This window comes from Tiliqua scincoides, chromosome 9 (assembly GCF_035046505.1).
Source record: "Tiliqua scincoides isolate rTilSci1 chromosome 9, rTilSci1.hap2, whole genome shotgun sequence".
NCBI classification, from domain to species: domain Eukaryota; kingdom Metazoa; phylum Chordata; class Lepidosauria; order Squamata; family Scincidae; genus Tiliqua; species Tiliqua scincoides.
Genome location: NC_089829.1, coordinates 21,592,889 through 21,611,070, shown reverse-complemented (window position 1 = coordinate 21,611,070; position 18,182 = coordinate 21,592,889). Strand labels below are relative to the sequence as shown.

Genomic DNA, 18,182 nt, shown 5'->3' with positions numbered 1-18,182 from the left:
TGCAGAGGCACCACAGAGAAGGGCTACTCCATGAGTTGTCACCAGCACTGTTTCTGGCAGCCCACAGCATGGTGTAGCTGTGGTGTGACTTGGCCTTAGTGGTGGTGTAGTGCTCTAACCTCCAGAAACTCCTTCCAGCAACACAAGGAGTGTTGTACTCCTGGATGTGCTCTAGAACAGGGGTCTCCAAACTTTTTGGCCAGAGGGCCTCATCAAATATCTGGCGTGGTGTGGAGGGTCAAAAAAAAATTTAAATATAAAATTTAAATAAATAAATTAGAGATGGAACTTAGATGAGTGAATAAATGAATGAATTGTCTCATTCATTCAACCTCTCTGGCCCTCAGAACATCCTGCAGACACAATCGGAGCACAGTTCTGGTCATGTTCAGTTGAGTGGGCCAGAGACTTTCAGGGGACGAGGTTGGCTGCGGGCCAGAAAGAGGCTTGCTGTGGGCCGCATCTGGCCCACGGGCTGGGGTTTGGAGACCCCTGCTCTAAAACAAGTGCAGTGTCTGTGTACGGGGGGCATTGACTAAGTGGCTCATGGCACAGCTTGTCTTGGCCATGTCTTGGATGGGCAAGACATGAGGAGAAAAGCAATGATCTAGGACAGTGGTTCCCAAACATCACAACAGCATCATCATCCCAGTTCAACTGGGTGCTGCCATATTGGAACTTGTGAGATTTTTGTGAGATCCAAGATGGCGGCACCCGAGGGAACAGGTAGGAGGGACCACCAAGGACAACCTGCAGCACCTCTGTAAGGGTGCTTCAATGTCCTAAAGCTGGGGTCTCCAAATTTTTCAGTTCAAGGGCCACATTGTATATTTTACACATTTTCACAGGCTGAAAAAAAAGTTTTATGAATGACTGACTTTTAAATGAATACATTTTACTTGGATACTTTTTGTAATTGGATGATATGATTCAGAACAAAAGAGAAATGTGATAATTACAAAGAAAAATTGTGCTTAAACTGAGAAATGATATATAATGAGTAAAAATGTCAAACGTTAGCAAAAAAAAAATCAGTAAAAATATTTTTAAGTTGCTGAGGGCTGGATAAAATCTTGTGGGGAGCTGGATGTGGCCCTGGGCTGTAGTTTGGAAACCCTTGCCGTAAGGCGTCACAATGCACACTTCAGAAATCCCTGTTCTAGGTGCAATGATAAATAGCTTTGTTATGGGAATAAAAGTGTAATAACTAGGATGGGGTGGGGACTAACATGCAAATGCAATGCAATTCTTGCACACATCCACTCACATAACTAGGCCCTGAGTGCCAGTGGCTTCTAGAGAGGGGAAATTCTTGCAACGAATGTGGTGGTATTTATCGAGGGTGACTCTCTTGAATACCATCCATTGGAAGAGTTCACAATGAGCAGTTTGCACAGTCAAAGAAATGAGAGAATTTTTCTTTGCCTCAAAGAGGCTTGCAGCCCAAAAAAGAGCACAGGAGAGAGAGAGAGTGCGGCAAGGGTGCCATGCTGTGTTGAATAGGAAGTGGCCCTCTCTGAAATGCTGTGCATATCTAAGAGAAGAACAGCTGCTTTACAGATTTGGCAGAATACCTTCCTGGATGTTCTTGAAGCCTGTGCACCTGTGGCCTTCTGTGGATCCTTTCCACCATCCTGGAGGTTTGCAGTCCAGCGGACCCTTCTCTGGCTTAGCCCCTGCCAGGGCTGTGGGCTGAGCTCTCTGAAACCCACCCACTGTAGCTGCTCTTGCCAACTTCCCAGGCAGCCCTGATGCACCCAGTACACTTGTGCCTCAAGTTCGCTTCCATCTTGCTGCTGCTTCCACCACCACCCCCGTGTGCAATCTCTTCTGCACAGCTCTCCGTTGAAGGAGGAGGCGGCCAGAGGAGGAAAAGGCATTGGGTACAGTGGAGCTTTTTGATCTCCCTGTTGTGCTGTAACAGTGCGGGAGGTGGTGGGTGTGGCAGGGTTCTTGAGGGCTGCCGAAAGAGAGGCCTCATGGGCCATGTTTTGGACCATCCTGGTCTAGACTGACCTTGCTTGGGGTGAATTGGACAAGGGAAGCAGCTGGGTTGAACCCAGGTAACAATAGAAAACATCCATTTTAATTGGTCAGAAGATAGAGGGAGCTCTTTGGCAGTGTTGAGAGGCAGTTGTGTGCACCTGCTTGCATTCTGGTCTCTTGGAGGGAGGCCAAATGGTTTTTCCATCCTTACCACTGGGAGAACTTTGTCCAGTTTCAATGCTGATTGTTTTCACGTGAGAGGTATTGAGGAAAGCCAAAAACTAACATTTCTTTTATGTTTGGATTTAGTTTTGTCTAGAATGAAGACTCCCAAAACTGCAACGTGCTGTACTCCTAGGACACAGAGCAACAGGTAGGGTGTGTGTGTGACGATTTGCCATGTTGCTCATTATCAGGATCTGCAGTGACTAAAATGCATCTTGATTGAATGCATAACTTGATTGGCCTTGATTGAATGCATAACTGGTGGAGGGTGTTGGACATCAAGAATTCAGCCCCGAAGGAAAAATGGCCCCATCTCCCTTGAAAGACCCACTGGTCTCTCCAACAGCTGAGGGCTCCTCTCAAGAATCTTGGCTTTCCCAGTTACTTTTACAATAAAACAAAGTAATGAGATATCGAGATGACCAGGACAGAGAGATACAGATTTTCCAGATTTCAGCAAACTGTCAGATTTTAATATTTTGCTGCACTGGTACTTCTAACATATTCAAGTGCATTGGAATTCCAGTTTGGAGCCCTCCGTCTACAGGCAAAAGGACTGGCGCATCTTGCGTGTGTTAAAGGCAAATGAACTGCTCTGCACCAGAGACCGCTCGGCCAGGAGCTTGACATCCTGTGCAGTCTGGAAGTGTCTCACTGGATTCAGTGGGATTTGACTCCCTCATAAGGAGGCACAGCATTGCACTAAGGTGTTGTGTGCCCTGTGCACACAAGGAGTAGAGGAGAGGCAGCATTTGCTGCCTTTCCAACATGAAGTAGTTGGGTGGGACACTGCATTCTTATGTGGAGCTACAGGTGCAGACAGAATCCAGCCCAGTGAATACTGAGTCCAGTCACTGGGGGCATGGCCAGCTCCACTCTCGCTGAGGTGGGGTGCAGGGAGTGGACACCACCCTGTTCACTCTTGGTGAGAAGGTGAAACTTCAAGCCCTAGCTGATCCACGGGTCTGGTCCTTTGGGGATTTTTCTAAGCTGCATGTGGGCACACATTTACCTGGCTGTGGGCCACGTTTCCTTGGCAAGGGCAGCAACAACATGGCTGTGACTCTCTGCCCCTAGCTGAAACTGCCTTCTGTTTCTGAAGGTCTGCCTGCAGGACCTTTCAAGGGGTGGTAGCAGAGAGGGGTCTTTACCTGCCCTCACTGGAGAGCCTGCCAGGGATTGCAGCTGGCCCTTCTGCGTGCTGAGTGGGGATGGCTCTTCCACTGAGGTACAGCCCTTTCCCCAAATGAAGGGGGGGATGTGTAAGCCCTTGGAACCAAAGTGTGTCTTTCCCCTAAGCATTAGAAATAGTCCAAAAAGCTATGACTGATAAGACATTAGAGAATATTCCACTTATTTGGTTGTTGTTGCACGTGCAAATATTGTGCGACATCTGTTTATGTGAAAGATTTATTTGGTGCTTTTTGGTCCTGTTAAAAAGGGACCACTAAGGTAACTTCGAAGAGCAATTCAAACCACAGTGAGCTATTTAAAGCCAACAGAAAGAGCACAAAAGGAAAACAAACAGAGGTGTCCCCCTGGAGTGCTTACAAAGCAGGTCAGGGCCTACCAAGCCTCTTACTTGGAGGCCACAGGTAGCCAGTGATTTGCATTGGTCTTTGGTCTGGACTTGGGCCTCTGCATTCTTCTCATCTCTTTTCCTCCCCCTCTCGCCTTATTGTTCTGTCCCCCAATTGTAGTCGGAGCAATTCCAAGGAAAACTTCTGGAATCTTGCAAGCAAGTATGGGTCGGGAGTAAAAGGCAAGTAACTGAAGGTGGTCTGGTATTGAAGCTGGTCACGGCCTTGCACTGTCTTAGAACCTCTGCCTTCCTGAGGGAGACCTGAGGCATATGTGCATTCTCTCAGTGTGATCTTTCTGAGAGATTGCACAGTGGTGGCGCCAGCTTTGTCTTTGGGTGCTATCATAAAACACTTATGGAACCACACAGACTGTTTTAACCTTAAAACATTTGGACTTTGTTGCAGAATCAAAGCCTGGTGATACACAGAAGGTACCTTCAAGAGTGTCAGGAAAGGTGGCAGATTGCTCTGTGTCCCGCCTGTCTCCATTCATGGTTAGTGACTCTGATAGTGATGATGACGTCTTTGTCAAATGTACACCAAAGAACCACTGTCGGTCCAGACAGCTGGACCCCCAGAAATGCACCGGAGGGCGCCTGCTGCCTGCCTCTCTGCAGAAGAAGCCTGTTGCTTCCAGGTACAGCCCAAATTCTTCCTGCAGTGAGAGACGGGAATCCTCCACAAAGGAGAGTTCTGAAGACACAGCCCCAATCCTGAGCCCAAAGTCAAGGACCAGTTTGGGCTTGAGCAGCTCAGAGGAGGAGACTGACTGTCTCAGCGTGCGCTTGAAGCAAAAATTGGTCCTTCCGTCAACCCAGAGGTCTGTTGCCCAAGTAAGCACCGCAGGTAGGAGGCAGCTCCCCACGTCATTCCTGTTTTGTTATAGTTTCTCCAGTAATGAGTGTTGGCCAGTTTTGTTTAGATTTAGGTGGAGGCAATGTGGCTTATGAACACCCTTAGAACACGCAAGCACGCTTGGCATAGGCTAAAGCACACCAAGCACACATGCACACCACAAATCTTAAACATGCATTTCAGCACGTGGACAGGTGCACGTGTGTCAGCACTTCTGTCCAGATGTGCTGCTCACAAACAGTGCATCATAAGCAGATTATACTGCAGCACACACATGTGCTGCCACTTGCTTGGACCCATATCACGGACACTCACGCCACATGCACACCACATATTACGTTGTGTGAACACTGGAGCATGTACACAAATGTATAGTAATGCTCCCCCTGCCAGCCACATACTCATGCTCACGTAGGTGCATGCTGTTACAGACTGCATGCACACTTCTGCAAGAGCAGAAGAAGCTGCAGCAGCTCCCCTTCCCCTCCTACATGCAGGATTGCCGCTTTCTTAATCCTCCAGCAGCCATTTTTAATTTGAAAAGCTTTTTCCCCACAGGGCAGCTTCAGTCTATTAGGCACAAGCTGCCAGGTCATGCCATTGATTCAAGAAATGATACGCAAAGGGAACCTGGAATTTTCTCTAAGCTGCTAAAAGGAGAAATTTTAAAATGGTCCTGGGGAGGGGAAAAGAAAAGCTGTCAGGCAGGGTATGTGTCTGCTGCAGAAATGAAGGATGGCTGTCCCTGTCCCATTCTCCATGCCCTGTTTCCTAAAGCTTGTTTTTGGGAGAAGGAGAAAGTTCTGGCCTGTCATGGCCAAAGGCCAAGAGAGATGCTGCCCTTAACAATCAGTGAAAGCGAATGTAGGAATGAAGACCATCTCCTTAAATGTGTGTGGAGTGATGGGAAAGCTGTTAAAAGCTCTGCTAACTATTGAGCAGTTGGCTCAGAAGAGGTTAGCTTTGTTTTGTGGGGTGGGGAGGCAGACTTTAGAGCACCTGGGGAAAGGAGAGGGGTTGATGAAGGTTTCTTTTTGTGTGTGCGTTGTGCAGTTGCCCAGAGCAAGCCCATCAAGGTGCTTTTTCCTCTCCCTGACTTGAACTTGGGAGTCCTCCGATGCCATGGTTAGGCTATGGAGTCAGGACAGGCAAGAAAGAGATACTCTCTGTGGCATGTATGGGGAATGGGGTGGGTTTGGTCCCAAGGCTGAGTGAGGCAACATGCACCTGTTTGACGACCAGGCCGCCCTGGGGGGCATGGTGGTAAGCATGCTCTTGGTGAACCAGCTTGCCCCAGGCAGTCTCCTTTGGCTCCTGTGCTGACCACTTGCTTGGTTTGTGACTGGCAGAGCAGAGCCGTGCCAAGCCATTCTGCACCAGGCGCCCAGCTGTGAAGAGTGACAGTGCCCTTCCGAGGCTGCCCAAGTCTCCTTTCCCGGACCAGTCCGTCTCTGCACAGGGGTCCAAGAGCAAGGTGCTCGCTGACGTCCCACAGTTGTCCTGGCTGCGCATGAGGTGGGTCTTTGCCTTGCCCACATTCTTGTTCTGTGTTCAGGGAAAATGACAGACTCGGTCCCAAGTATCAACTAGGTGCCATAGTACCTAGGTGGGTCACCAAGCCCTTTCCTATGCCCTCCAGCATGCGCTGAAAGATGTTTCACTTATGCTGGGAAGAGACGAGCTGGTCTCTCTCCCAAATTCTCTGCCAGGCACCTGCTCAAGAAGCAAGGCAGGGCTATGTGCGACCCTGTCTCCCTGGCACTCTCTGTGGCATTCAATGTTTGTCTTTAAAACACAAAACAAATCATGCACTAAGGTGCCTGGTCAGTTGAAATGCGACTTTTAGGAGGTGACTTGGCCAAGCTGGAGGGGGGCATCTGTGCTGAAGGGTCTCCATTGTATTGTTTGTGCAGTTGGGGCAGCAGTGAGTCTCTGTGCGGGCCATTCAGCCAGGGTTGCCACTGGCAGTGAAGGGACCTTCCTGGGACTCGAGGCCAGTTCCCTCTGACACAGCCAGGGGAGGGGGCTACATCTCCCAGCTTCCTCCTTCCAGGCCTTTACTCACACGGGTCATGGGCTGACAACTGCCATTATAATGCCATTGCACAAATTGATGATAAGGCGACACCTGGAGTATTGTATACTGTTTTCGTCACCACATCTCAAGAAGGGGCGCCCAATCACCTCTGGTCAACAAATAAGCACACACCCTGGCAATGCACTTTAAAAGTTGATTACAGCTCTTCCATGTATATATGATCCTGTGTATATGATTACTATGCCATCCTATGTCTGATCTTACCAAGCCCCCTGCTGGCATTGTCATGTGCCCACCAATTGGGCAGCCAAACCTGCCTGTGTGAAGGGGTGGGATGAAGAGGCAACTGGTTTTCTTTCAGCCAATCAGGTAATCCTCTGACCTCCTCTAACCCAAGTTTCTGCAGGTCAAGCACAAGGGTGCTTGTGTGTGTTTCTTCTGTTGGGATGCTCTGCTTTCACTGTTCCCTGCACTGACATCATGCTGGTCGCTGTCCTGCTCCTCATGAGTGTTTCTCTCTTCAGGAGTTCATGCCAGGTTCAAGGTTGCTTCTTGCAAGAGCTTTCAGATCCAAATTCCCAGCGAGCCAAGCATTTCCAGAGACAAAAGGAAGAGCTGGCACAGAACCTCTATGCTTTTTACAACCATTCCGTGTTTGAGCAGAAGGTATGGTGCTGACCTTTATTTGTGTCTGTGTCACTTCAATCCACATACGTCAACTTGGTATGTGGTTGTCACCAAACCCTTCAGTTTGAATCAAGATGCATGTGGGGAAGGTTGCGGTAGAGGGTTGCTTTGGGTTTTTGCAGAAGATGCAAGCTGTCCCTTGCCACCATGACCATCTGCAACCCCCCCCCCCCAGAAGTGGGGGGAAGTTTTGCTGGGGTTTGCAGGGCAGCAATGAGGAAGACTGGGAAGTGCACCAGCCAGCCAGGCTGAACCAAGGTCTCACCCACATTTCAGGAGCTGCTGCTGATGTTCAGAAGACAGCCTTTTTAAGGTGACAAAGAGTTCTAGCTTCCCCCTTTTATTGCAGGTGGCAGTGGTGGCTGCACAGTGTTCATTTTTCGCTGCTCCTCTGTTGGTGACAGTAGTTTCCACAGCTCTTTAAGAACATCAAGAGAGCCATGCTGGATCAGTCCAGGGCCCACTAGTCCAGCTTCCTGTATCTCACAGTGGCCCACCAGGGGGACCGGAATGGTGGTGATCTTTGGATCACGGAACCTTTTGAGAATGCTGTCCGAAGATGGGGGCAGAATGTCAAGCCTGGACATCTTAAATTTGACATTCTGGCCATGGAAGGCTCAGTATGGATACACTCTGTGTATAAGTGAAGTTTCACTTTACACTTACTTACATTGAAGCACACCTGCCATTTCAGTTCAGGGAGATCTTTCACAATCCACTGTAGATTTCAGCACCTTGAGCAGTTTCGTGTCATCTGTCGACTTGACTACTTTGCTGCTGACCCCCAGCTTCAGCTCATTTATGAACAGTTCTGAGTGGTTGTGGGACTTGTGGTCCTTCCCTTCCTTTCTGTGCCTCTGTGGGCAGCTGAGGCTTTCCCTGTGGTCAGCTCCTGACCTGCACCAGCTTTTTTCCTTTGAAGGCAGCAGCAGTAGAGGCAGAGGGTTGGGAAGTCCTCATTGCTTCATGGACTGCTTAGGTTGCTGGTGCCCACAGAAGCACAGCAAAAGGCCAGGTTTCCCAAAGTACTGCCCACACCACTTCAATTCCAGGTTACCGCTCCTGATTAGACAGTGCTTGACACCAACACTTCCAGAAGGTGGCTGCTGCTGCTACTCTTGTGGCACCTTGGTGATTTGCCCATTTATTGTAGGTTAAGGCTTTGCGGGTGGGTGAACGTCCCTTCCGTTGGATGCGAGTTCCTCCCTGCCTGTCTTGAAAAGTAGTTTACAGCTGTTGATCCTGCAGCTTACCTTGTTTCAGCTGCCAGAGAAGATGGAAATAGTTTGGAGCAAGAAAATGAGGAAAACGGCAGGATACTGCTTTAGTGGCCAGCAGAAGGACCCCGAGGGGCATCGTTATGCCCGGATCATGCTGTCAGAGAAAGTCTGCGACTCTGCAGGTCAGTGGGAAAGGCAAGTCACAATTGCCTTGGAGGGCAAGTCTGCCAGGGTCTCCTCTGGCAAACCTCTCTTCTCGGCTTAGTGCAGGATGCTGATACCTGGGTAGAAAGAGGCTGTCTCTAGTACAGCTGCTTTCTGGCAGTTAGGTCTGAAGGCTGCCACCTGGGTGATGCTTGCAGCTGCCATGAGGCAGATGGTGGAGGGGCTGTGGCTCTCTTTTCCAAGTGTGTTGCTTGGAGGGCCTTTTCTCTCAAAAGGGAGGGCTTTGGGGAGAAAAATGGGCTTCTGGGGTTGTTGCAGATGGGGGGGGGAAGCAAAGGCCATCCTGAGTTACTGAACTTCTGCCCAAGTGGTCACTGAGAGGAGAATGGCCATGACTTCCCAGGGTGCTGGCCTTCTTTATTTTAAAGTTGTGATGTATAAAATGGCAGCAGCAAATGTTGTTGTAAAAACACAGGCAGACCAGACTCTGTTTTGTATAGAGCGTCTGTTGAACAGGTTGTGTCAACTTTGGATGGCATCTTGTCACCCTCATTGCAATGTCCAGCAAAATCATCTGCTGCTGGTATCCAAGCCTCATGGAAAATGGACATTTGGCTTTATGTGCCACCAGTCTTGCTGTTCTGATTGTTTCTCAGACTCACTTGTGTGGAGAAGACATCTTCTCAAATTGTGGCATATCGAAGCTGAGCAGTTGCAGGTGGGCTGAAAGCCACCTCCTGGTATCATGCCAGCACAATGACCTTCTGGTTTCTTGGAGGACCTCCCAGTAAACTGTAGGGAGGGGCCAGAGAAGCTGACTGTGGCTCTTGCTGTTTGACAGACTAGCGGTGCTGGAATTCTACGAGGTGAATGGCACATTGTACATGGCACTCAGGTGCACTGATTCGAGCCCTGGCGGTGTCCAGAGAGAAGCTTTGAAAGAGGCAGTTGAGAACAGAGATGTGACAATGAGCAGCACTGTCTTTTTTCCCACCACTCCACAGCACTTCTGCACTCTCCAGTCCTCCCCTAGCTGGCTCATTGGGGTTTAAAGAGCTACATTCCAAGAGAAGGAGAAGCCCAGATCACCGGGGCTCATAAAGCAAAACACCTCACTGAAACTAGATGATTTTTGGAATGGTGGTGCTTAATGTTGATACCTTTGTAAGACACCTTGGTAGAAAATGCTGCAGAGGTGTTGGCCCACCTCTAAGGGCAGAGCCCATGTCCTTAAGTAGGAAGTAGAGGCTGGACTGGTTCCTCCTGTCAGAGAGCCTGCCTGTGCTACCCTGTCACATTGCTGGCCTCTGCTGCTGGCGAGACTCCCTTGGGCTTCTGCTGCCTTTTCCAAACCCCTTCTGAGTTCTGCCAGGGCTCCACGCCCCTGGGGATTATTGGGGTACCCTAGCTGCCCTTGGGAGTTCCCAACTACTGATCCCCTCCTGTTCTGGCCCTAAAAGGACCCAGAACATGCACCTTCTTGTCTGCCCACCCACTCCCTGGACCAAGAAGGAAATCCTGTGACTGACCTGAGGTGAAGGACCTCTGGCTCCTGATCCACCTCCCTCTCGTCTGGGCTCTCTAGCGGAAGCTGCGGTCTTAGGCTCTAGATTTAGGCAAAGTGCTGTTTTATGCTCAAATTAGCACACACATTCTTAATTTAGTGTTTATTACTATGACATAAAGAGGCTGAGTGAGTACAGCTCCCAGAAATAAAATGCACAAGAACATTATTTTAAGGGCTCACATACAACAGGCGGAGAATATGCAGGACATTTGGGCAGAGCCCCCAGCTGCATCTGGTGGGTGCCAGCACACAGTAGTGGGACTGAACTTCCTATATTTAAACTCATGCTTGCACCAAAAAATAGTTCAAGAAGTGCTGAATCATGGTGCTTGGCTCTGCCATGGGTGGCCAAGAGCCACATACGATAAACTTCAGATGTTTGAGAGCTGCAACATTTAAGAAACATAGATTCTTAAATATATTTATTAACCATGAACATTAAACATGTTTTAATTTGGTAGGCCCTCAGATTATTTCTGGTAAGTAATTATAAAGCTTGAAAATTTCTTATTTACCTTTTATATTAATTGTGATGCAAAAAGGAGCTCAGCCAACATATTTCCAAGAGCTACACATTATCTGTGCGAGCCACTTGTGGCTCCCAACCCACTGTTTGGCCACCCCTGCTCTATGCTATCAATCCTGTGACTTTCTTGGAAAAAAACTACTGGCTCTGAGCCCTTTGGTCTCATGATCTCTTTGAAAAAGTGAATTTGCTCCTACTCACCCCCACCTATTGATAAGGAAACCATCTGGCTGTTTGAACTCTCCCAGCACTGTTGAGCTGCTGTATCTTCCTAGTGCCAAAAGGAAAGATGAGTTCAGCAAACAGCCCAGTTATGTAGGCAATCAATCCAGGCCTCATTAAAGTTCCTTGTTCACTTGTCACACACTGTCCATCCTGCTGCATGGGCCTTCCACTTTCCCAGAAAAATGTCCTCTGTGAAAGTATTCCCAAGGCCAGCCATGCTGTCCTGGTTTTTCTTGACACCTCCTGAGTCTGCCTCCAAAGTGACTGGGCAGATGAGCGCCCAAGTCTCCAGTGTGCCAGTCTCACTGTTCTGGGGCTCCTTTCTTGTCCACTGCTCAGATCGGCTTCGGGACACTCTGATCCATGAGCTGTGCCATGCGGCTGCCTGGCTGCTCCATGGCGTTCAAGACGGACATGGTCGAATCTGGAGCTTGTACGCCAAGCGCTCTGCCTTGATCCACCCGGAGCTCCCTGTGGTGTCGCGCTGCCACAACTACACAATCAAGTACAAGTTTGTCTACGAGTGCTCCCGGTGCCAAAATGAGTAAGTATTTTTATTTCTTTTTTGTCTGTTTTTTTGTGCTCTGCAGCCCTCAAGTGGTGAAGAGAGTTGGCAGGTAAAAGCCCCTGATGTTCCTGCCGGCCCACCTTTGGCCACCTTGAAATTGGCCTAGGATGTTGCTTCTTGGTTCTGATCCGGTTCCATTCTGTTTCAATGTGTAGTTTTGTTTATGAGCAACTTGTGGGGATGAGTACTGGGATTCAGGATGGATTCTAGCCTTTGCCTAAGCTTCAGGAAAAGTGCTATAGAACGCTTTTATATAAGCCAACATTTAATATCACTGGAAGGAGGGGGTGTCTGCACCAGTTGTTTAGCTGTCTTCACTGCCAGCTCTTCTTTGCTACTCCTTCCAGGCCTTTGGGGTATTTGTCTGAATCTCTCTCCTAATATATCACTTGCCCAGTTTGGTATGGGGGTGGGGTGGGCAGGCAGTGGCGATCTTCCCAGGACGGCTGTTCTTGCTGAGTGGTGCCAAAGGGTGCTCTCACTGCCTGTGGTTGCTCCTTCACAGATTCTCTTGTTTGGCCTTTCAGGATTGGGCGCCACTCTAAGTCCCTGGACACACAGCGCTTTGTTTGCGCTCTTTGTCAGGGGCAGCTTGTGCTGCGCCAGCCCTTACGGAAGGGTGGTGCCCCAGCTGCAGCGTCGCTCACGCCATTTGCTAAGTATGTGAAGGAGAACTATGCCTCTGCCAAGCGAGCACAGCAGGGACTGAGCCACGGAGCCGTCATGAGGAAACTCAGTGCCGACTTTGCAGCCCAGGCTCACCTTCCTGGCCCTTGACTTCCCACACTCTCCAGGAAGGGGCCGGTATCCAGCTCTCTTGCTGTGTGTGTCTCCTTCTCAGGGAGGACTGTGGGGGGTGATGGGGAAGCAGAGCCCTCTGGAAGGCTTGAAGCCACGGGGTTCTTGGGCCACCCTTTCTGGAAACTGCCCTAATGGAATTGTGTTTACATGTTCTGAAAGAATTTATGAACATTATCTGTCCAGGGCATTAAATCAGATTTTGTAACATTAGGGTATGAATAAAGTGCATTTCTGTTTTTCTTTTTGTACGAGTGTGGTGCTCTTCCTTGGTGCTTCAGCAGCTTCTGGCTGCATGTCAGGGCTGCTTGTGCGTCATGATGCAGTGGGTGGTCTGCAGTGTCCTATGACCCTCTTCTGCGGTGCCTGCATGAACTAGCCAGAGGCTCTTGCCAACCTCCTCCTGGGCTACATCCTTTTCATAAGGCAGGTAAAAAAGAATTATTTCAGTGGTTCCCAAACTGTGCTGTGGCACCTGAAGTCACAGAGGCACTGCAGGATGTACCTGGCAGCAATTCTTCCTGGCTTTCCAAGGCGCCACCATCTTGGATCCCGTGAGATCACATGTGATCCTATATGATGGTCCCTGGGAGAGTCAGGAAGAAGAGGCCACTGCAAAAGAAGGGACCTTTGGCCATGGTAAGTTTGGGAACCCCCGCATTATTCCATTATGAAAGTACGGTCCAACTACTAGGCAATGCTATCAACTACTATGACCTTAGCACAGCTTGGCAGTTTCTTCAAAAGGATCCCAGGAATGCTCTCTTTTCTAATGTCAACAAATTTGGGAAATATTTATTGGAGGATTGCATCCTTGCCCCACTCCTGTGCCAGGCATTCCAGAAGCTGGAAGGGGTCCTTTTAAAGCCTTTGTGAATTGTCGTAAATCCTGCCTCTTGGGCGTGTAGGAGAAATTAATCACTCTGCTTGGCAGCTGTTTTTATGAACTTCAGGTATTGAATGTAAAGCAACATCTTGCAGCACCAAATCTTTTCTTAAAAGCCACATTCCACACTAGGCTGAAGTATGGTTACTTGAAGCCATCATCTCTGCTTCCCTTGCCTTCAGCCCCCAGCCTCTGTTGTCCCAGCTCTAAACTGAAAGCTCTAGTGTCCAGCTCTATTCTGAAAGCGATTTGCACTGTCATCCATCAGTCAGGGCACGTAGACATCATACCCAACTCCTCATGGAAATATCACATTTCACAAAGTTCACACAGCACCATCAATATTTCCATGAGGAGTTGGGTATGATGTCTTCGTGCCCTGACTGATGGATTTAACGGTTGCAAGAATACTTGCTTGATAGGTCATGTTTTTATTGGCTTACTTCAGGGTAGGTTTGTGCAATCACGGAAGGATGGTGCTGTTGATCTGGACTGAAATCATGCACTTCTTGGTGGATCATTTGTTAAATGGAGCCAATGCCAATTAGTTTTTTTTAAAGGTAACGACCAGTGCCTTGAATCACACCTGGAAATGAACTGGCTGCCTATACAGCTGGAACAACAGAACATCCTGTAGGACCACTAAATGTGTGGATTAGAGCTGGACTGAAGGGGGTCTAGCTAATCCCTCTCATCCAGCTATTTGTGGACCTGTGTCTTGTTCAAGCAATATGTACAAGGAGTGTGAATCTGAGGCTGGCAATTATCTAATGTGGTGGGACCATGAGCAACTTTTAGTGTTTTGTGTTTTACAGCTGGCAAGTTGCCACACCAGCCTCTGCAGGAGCTGCAATAATCGCTGTTGTAGCCCACTCACCCACCTCCACCCCCCACAGCTTTATACTAGCCAGGATGGGCTAAGGGTGCATGTTTTGCTCTTGAATAACCAAGTCTTCTCTTCACATCCTTGGGCTAACCAAGCTGAAAGAACTCTATAACCCCAGGACAAGAAGGTGTCAAGGCACCTCTGTCATGAAGAAGGGTTTTTCTTTGCATAAGAACAATCAGGCCATAGGCCCATCTAGTCCAGCTTCCTGTATCTCACAGCAGCCCACTAAATGCCCCAGGGAGCACACCAGATAACAAGAGACCTCATTCTGGTGCTTTCCCTTGCATCTAGCATTCTGACATAGCCCATTTCTAAAATCAGGAGGTTGTACATGCACATCATGGCTTGTAACCCGTAATGGATTTTTCCTCCAGAAACCTGTCCAATCCCCTTTTAAAGGCATTCAAGCCAGACGCCATCACCACATCCTGTGGCAAGGAGTTCCACAGACCAACCACACGCTGAGTAAAAAAATATTTTCTTTTGTCTGTTCATCCCAACACTCAATTTTAGTGGATGTCCCCTGGTTCTGGTGTTATGTGGGAGTGTAAAGAGCATCTCTCTATCCACTCTATCCATCTCCTGCATAATTTTGTATGTCTCAATCATGTCCCCCCTGAGGCGCCTCTTTTCTAGGCTGAAGAGGCCCAAATGCCGTAGCCTTTCCTCATAAGGAAGATGCCCCAGCCCCGTAATCATCTTAGTCGCTCTCTTTTGCACCTTTTCCATTTCCACTGTCTTTTTTGAGATGTGGCGACCAGAACTGGACACAATACTCCAGGTGTGGCCTTACCATAGATTTGTACAACGGCATTATAATATTAGCTGTTTTGTTCTCAATACCTTTTCTAATGATCCCAAGCATAGAATTGGCCTTCTTTACTGCCGCCGCACATTGAGCATGCACTTTTTGGTGATGCTCTCCAGGAGGAGGGAGAATGGTTGGGGAACTGGAATGTGCTTCGAAATGGGGATATTCTTCCTGTATGTTTGAAGTAGGAATGGGCTTCCTGTAAGAGCTAACGGCATGTGACTATGAACATCTTTGAAGTGTCTTGAAATATTTGCTTTTAACAATGATAGTCAATGAGACTTACTCCTCTAGGTAAGTGTGGGTAGGATTGCAGCCTAGGCTTGTTAAACATTTCCTGCTTGACAATGTCACTTCCAGTCATGACGTTGCTTCCAGTGACTCCTAACAGATTCTCATTCTAAAAATTGGATCCCGGCGCTAAAAAATTGAGAACCACTGGCTTAGAGCATTTGTTATTTTTCTGCTGCCTTTAAATATGCTATACTTACTCTGGATCCATTCCTGTTACAGCCCCACATCTAGAATGAGGTGGAATGGGGATCCCTTACTACTAACTTGTTTAAGCTAATAAAGCTATGTTACAACTGAGTGCTTGCTTTGTGGTTGGCCAGGACTAAATTGGGGGCCATAAGAGACCTGTTGGAATGGTTGGATAAAACTACTATTTGAACTCCTTTCTGTCTCGCCCCCCCCCCCACCAGCAGCAAGTGCTGTGACAGAGGGCAGGAAAGAGTACTCAGTGGTTTGGCTTAGAGTTAAAGCTACTATTTCCAAACTGTGGGAATTGTGTGTGATGAAAATGCCTTCCCTGTTGTGCGCAAATCCTGGATAACCACTTATCAGGATGTTGCAGTTGTGGCATTGGTAGGGGTTGGACTAGATTACCTTGTAGGTTCCTTCTAACTCTATTCTAGGATTCTAACCACTGTGGTTATGTGACATTTCCTTAGTAAAACAGCAGCCTCTTACTTGTATGTATCGGAATGTAGGACCTTTCTTGCCAATCAAGATCCTTGGCACTGGACCAAAGCTTATGATCCCCACAAGGAGATAAGCACAAGGTCTTGGCTGCAGAAAGGATGTTTGGCCTCAGGGTAACATGCTTCACTTGCCAAAGAAAACAGAGCATCTAATGACCCTGGGGAAAACCACAGCCTTGCTACAAACCTTATTACAACCTTGCTACAAGGAAGCAAAGCAGAAGCAATCAAACACTAGCTCCTCAGACTATTTGTAGTGACGAATCACAGGGGAATATGAACTGGGTTGATGTAGTGCCCTCTCTGTGGGTATGTGTGTGTGCACAAAATCCCAATCAACTAATCAGGAAAACAAAATTAGGCCAGATTCGCCAAAACTTCACAGGTGAAAATGTTGTATTTTGTACATAGACGACCACTGTTGTGATTGTTCTCCACAGGACTGGCCCAAGACTTCGTGGTGTTGCAGTGCTATGTCAAATGTCACTCTCTTAGCTGGTAGCAGGCCAGCCACCATTTCTGTGTCTCTTCCTGGCTTCCAAGGGAATCAGGGAACAGAAGTATGGATGAGAGGAGCTGCTCTAGCCCATCACTCTCCTTTATGTTTCTTGTTCTGCTCCACTCCCCCTTTCCTTTTTCAATCCCAATAGCAGATGGACCGAAGCAATCACTGTCTGCCAATCCTCTCCCTCATAGATGGGATGACCCGATGCCTCCCCATTACAGGTAATCCTATGCACAAGTGAGGTTCACACTGTCCATGTACGACCTGTGTAAAGTGTACACATGGCTAGCAATCTGTATGTGTGTATAGTTATTCAATGTTACGTTCAACGTGTGTGCAGAAGTACACATGATCTCTGAGATTCAGTTCCCAAGTTCACTTCTGAAATAAACTCATGCACAGTCATTCACACAGAGGTGAATGTGTGGGATACACAATTGCCAGTACACAAGTGCAACACAACCTGGGGATTTCCTTGTTGTGAAGACTCTTCTCTACCGGCTATTGTGTGTTAAACAGATCATCCTAATGTACATTTAAAAACCTGAGAAGGCAAATAGGATAGTTGTTCTCACAATAGACCAGGCTGTACTAACTTTCAAATACTTGGAGACACTCCCAGTCAGTGCAGACAATACTGGGCTGACAGAGGTGCTGACTCAGTAGACAACAGCTTCATATGTTAACATATTACAACATGCTAAATACATGTATTTTTCCAGGCAGTGTAGTGTGGGCGGGGAAGTCTTGGTTGTGCACTGCTGTTTTCAACATATCGAGGTGTCTGCAAATAGACTAAGGGTTGCATCAGCAACTTAGGCTGAAAAATAGCACATCCTTTCTTGAGTGTTGTGAAACTCACACCTGTTCTTATCTTGGAAAGCCATGAATCACTCTGCTTTGAGGGGAGGATCCTGGGAAAATTGATTTGGGGACTGGAGGCAGAAAGCTGCAGTTTAGCAGCCAGTGTTAACAGTGTTGTGCTCTCGCTGTTCTTCTCCTGTACTACCTATTTAATAGGCACAGTCCTACTCTGTCGATCTGGAAGTGTCTGTTGTGTGTAAAGCACGTAGGGGTGCCTTACATTTATTTACTGTGCTATTATAGCTTCCTGTAATGGCTACATCCAGTTATGGAAAAGGCTTCAGGAGTCAACCTTGAGGCAAAATCAGGAGCTGGAGTCCATGAGGCAGTTTGCAGCTGTATACAGTCATGATCTGGCAACTCCTGGAACCAACTGTATTGGTTTCTGCCTTTCCATTGGACCATTTCAGCAATGTGGAGAGGGGGGATTTGCTGCATGGGTAACAGTATCCTCCATATCTACTTTACCCAGGCTTCACACACTGGAGAGGACAATTTGCTCCAGAACACTGTTCAGAGCACGATACCATAGTCTTCCGAGACTGAAGGATGCCAACTCTGTAACTCAGGGGCTTAGAGCATGTAATGTCATTTTAAATATTCCATCCTATCCCTAAACAAAAGCCACCTGGAACATAAAACACCTTGAGCTGCATCTAGAAGATGAACTGGCATGAGTGTTGGTGTGTCTACAGGGGAAAGAATGCCAATGTTGAGGAAAATCATCAGCACAGCCACCAGGTTGGTAAGGGCTTTGCTACAAAGCCTTAACATTTCCACCCCCTCCCCCCTAATCCTTTG

General features: G+C 48.0%; 1 protein-coding gene across 1 annotated transcript; it reads left to right on the top strand.

Annotated features, from left to right (window-relative positions):
- The first annotated feature begins 704 nt into the window (after window positions 1-704).
- GCNA (germ cell nuclear acidic peptidase) lies at window positions 705-12,663 on the top strand. Its single transcript, XM_066637936.1, has 7 exons — window positions 705-726; window positions 4,200-4,640; window positions 5,999-6,164; window positions 7,212-7,353; window positions 8,623-8,776; window positions 11,417-11,621; window positions 12,173-12,663. The coding sequence occupies exons 1-7, from the start codon at window positions 705-707 to the stop codon at window positions 12,420-12,422; spliced, it is 1,380 nt and encodes a 459-aa protein (XP_066494033.1). The 3' UTR covers window positions 12,423-12,663.
- The last annotated feature ends 5,519 nt before the right edge of the window (window positions 12,664-18,182 follow it).

What these genes read in the sequence shown, in the direction of transcription:
- GCNA (XM_066637936.1), top strand. Translation starts at nt 705, where the DNA reads ATGGCGGCACCCGAGGGAACAG. An exon ending in TTGTCCTGGCTGCGCATGAG is followed by an intron (nt 6,165 to 7,211) that starts GTGGGTCTTTGC and finishes TTCTCTCTTCAG; the next exon opens with GAGTTCATGCCAGGTTCAAG. An exon ending in GAAAGTCTGCGACTCTGCAG is followed by an intron (nt 8,777 to 11,416) that starts GTCAGTGGGAAA and finishes TCCACTGCTCAG; the next exon opens with ATCGGCTTCGGGACACTCTG.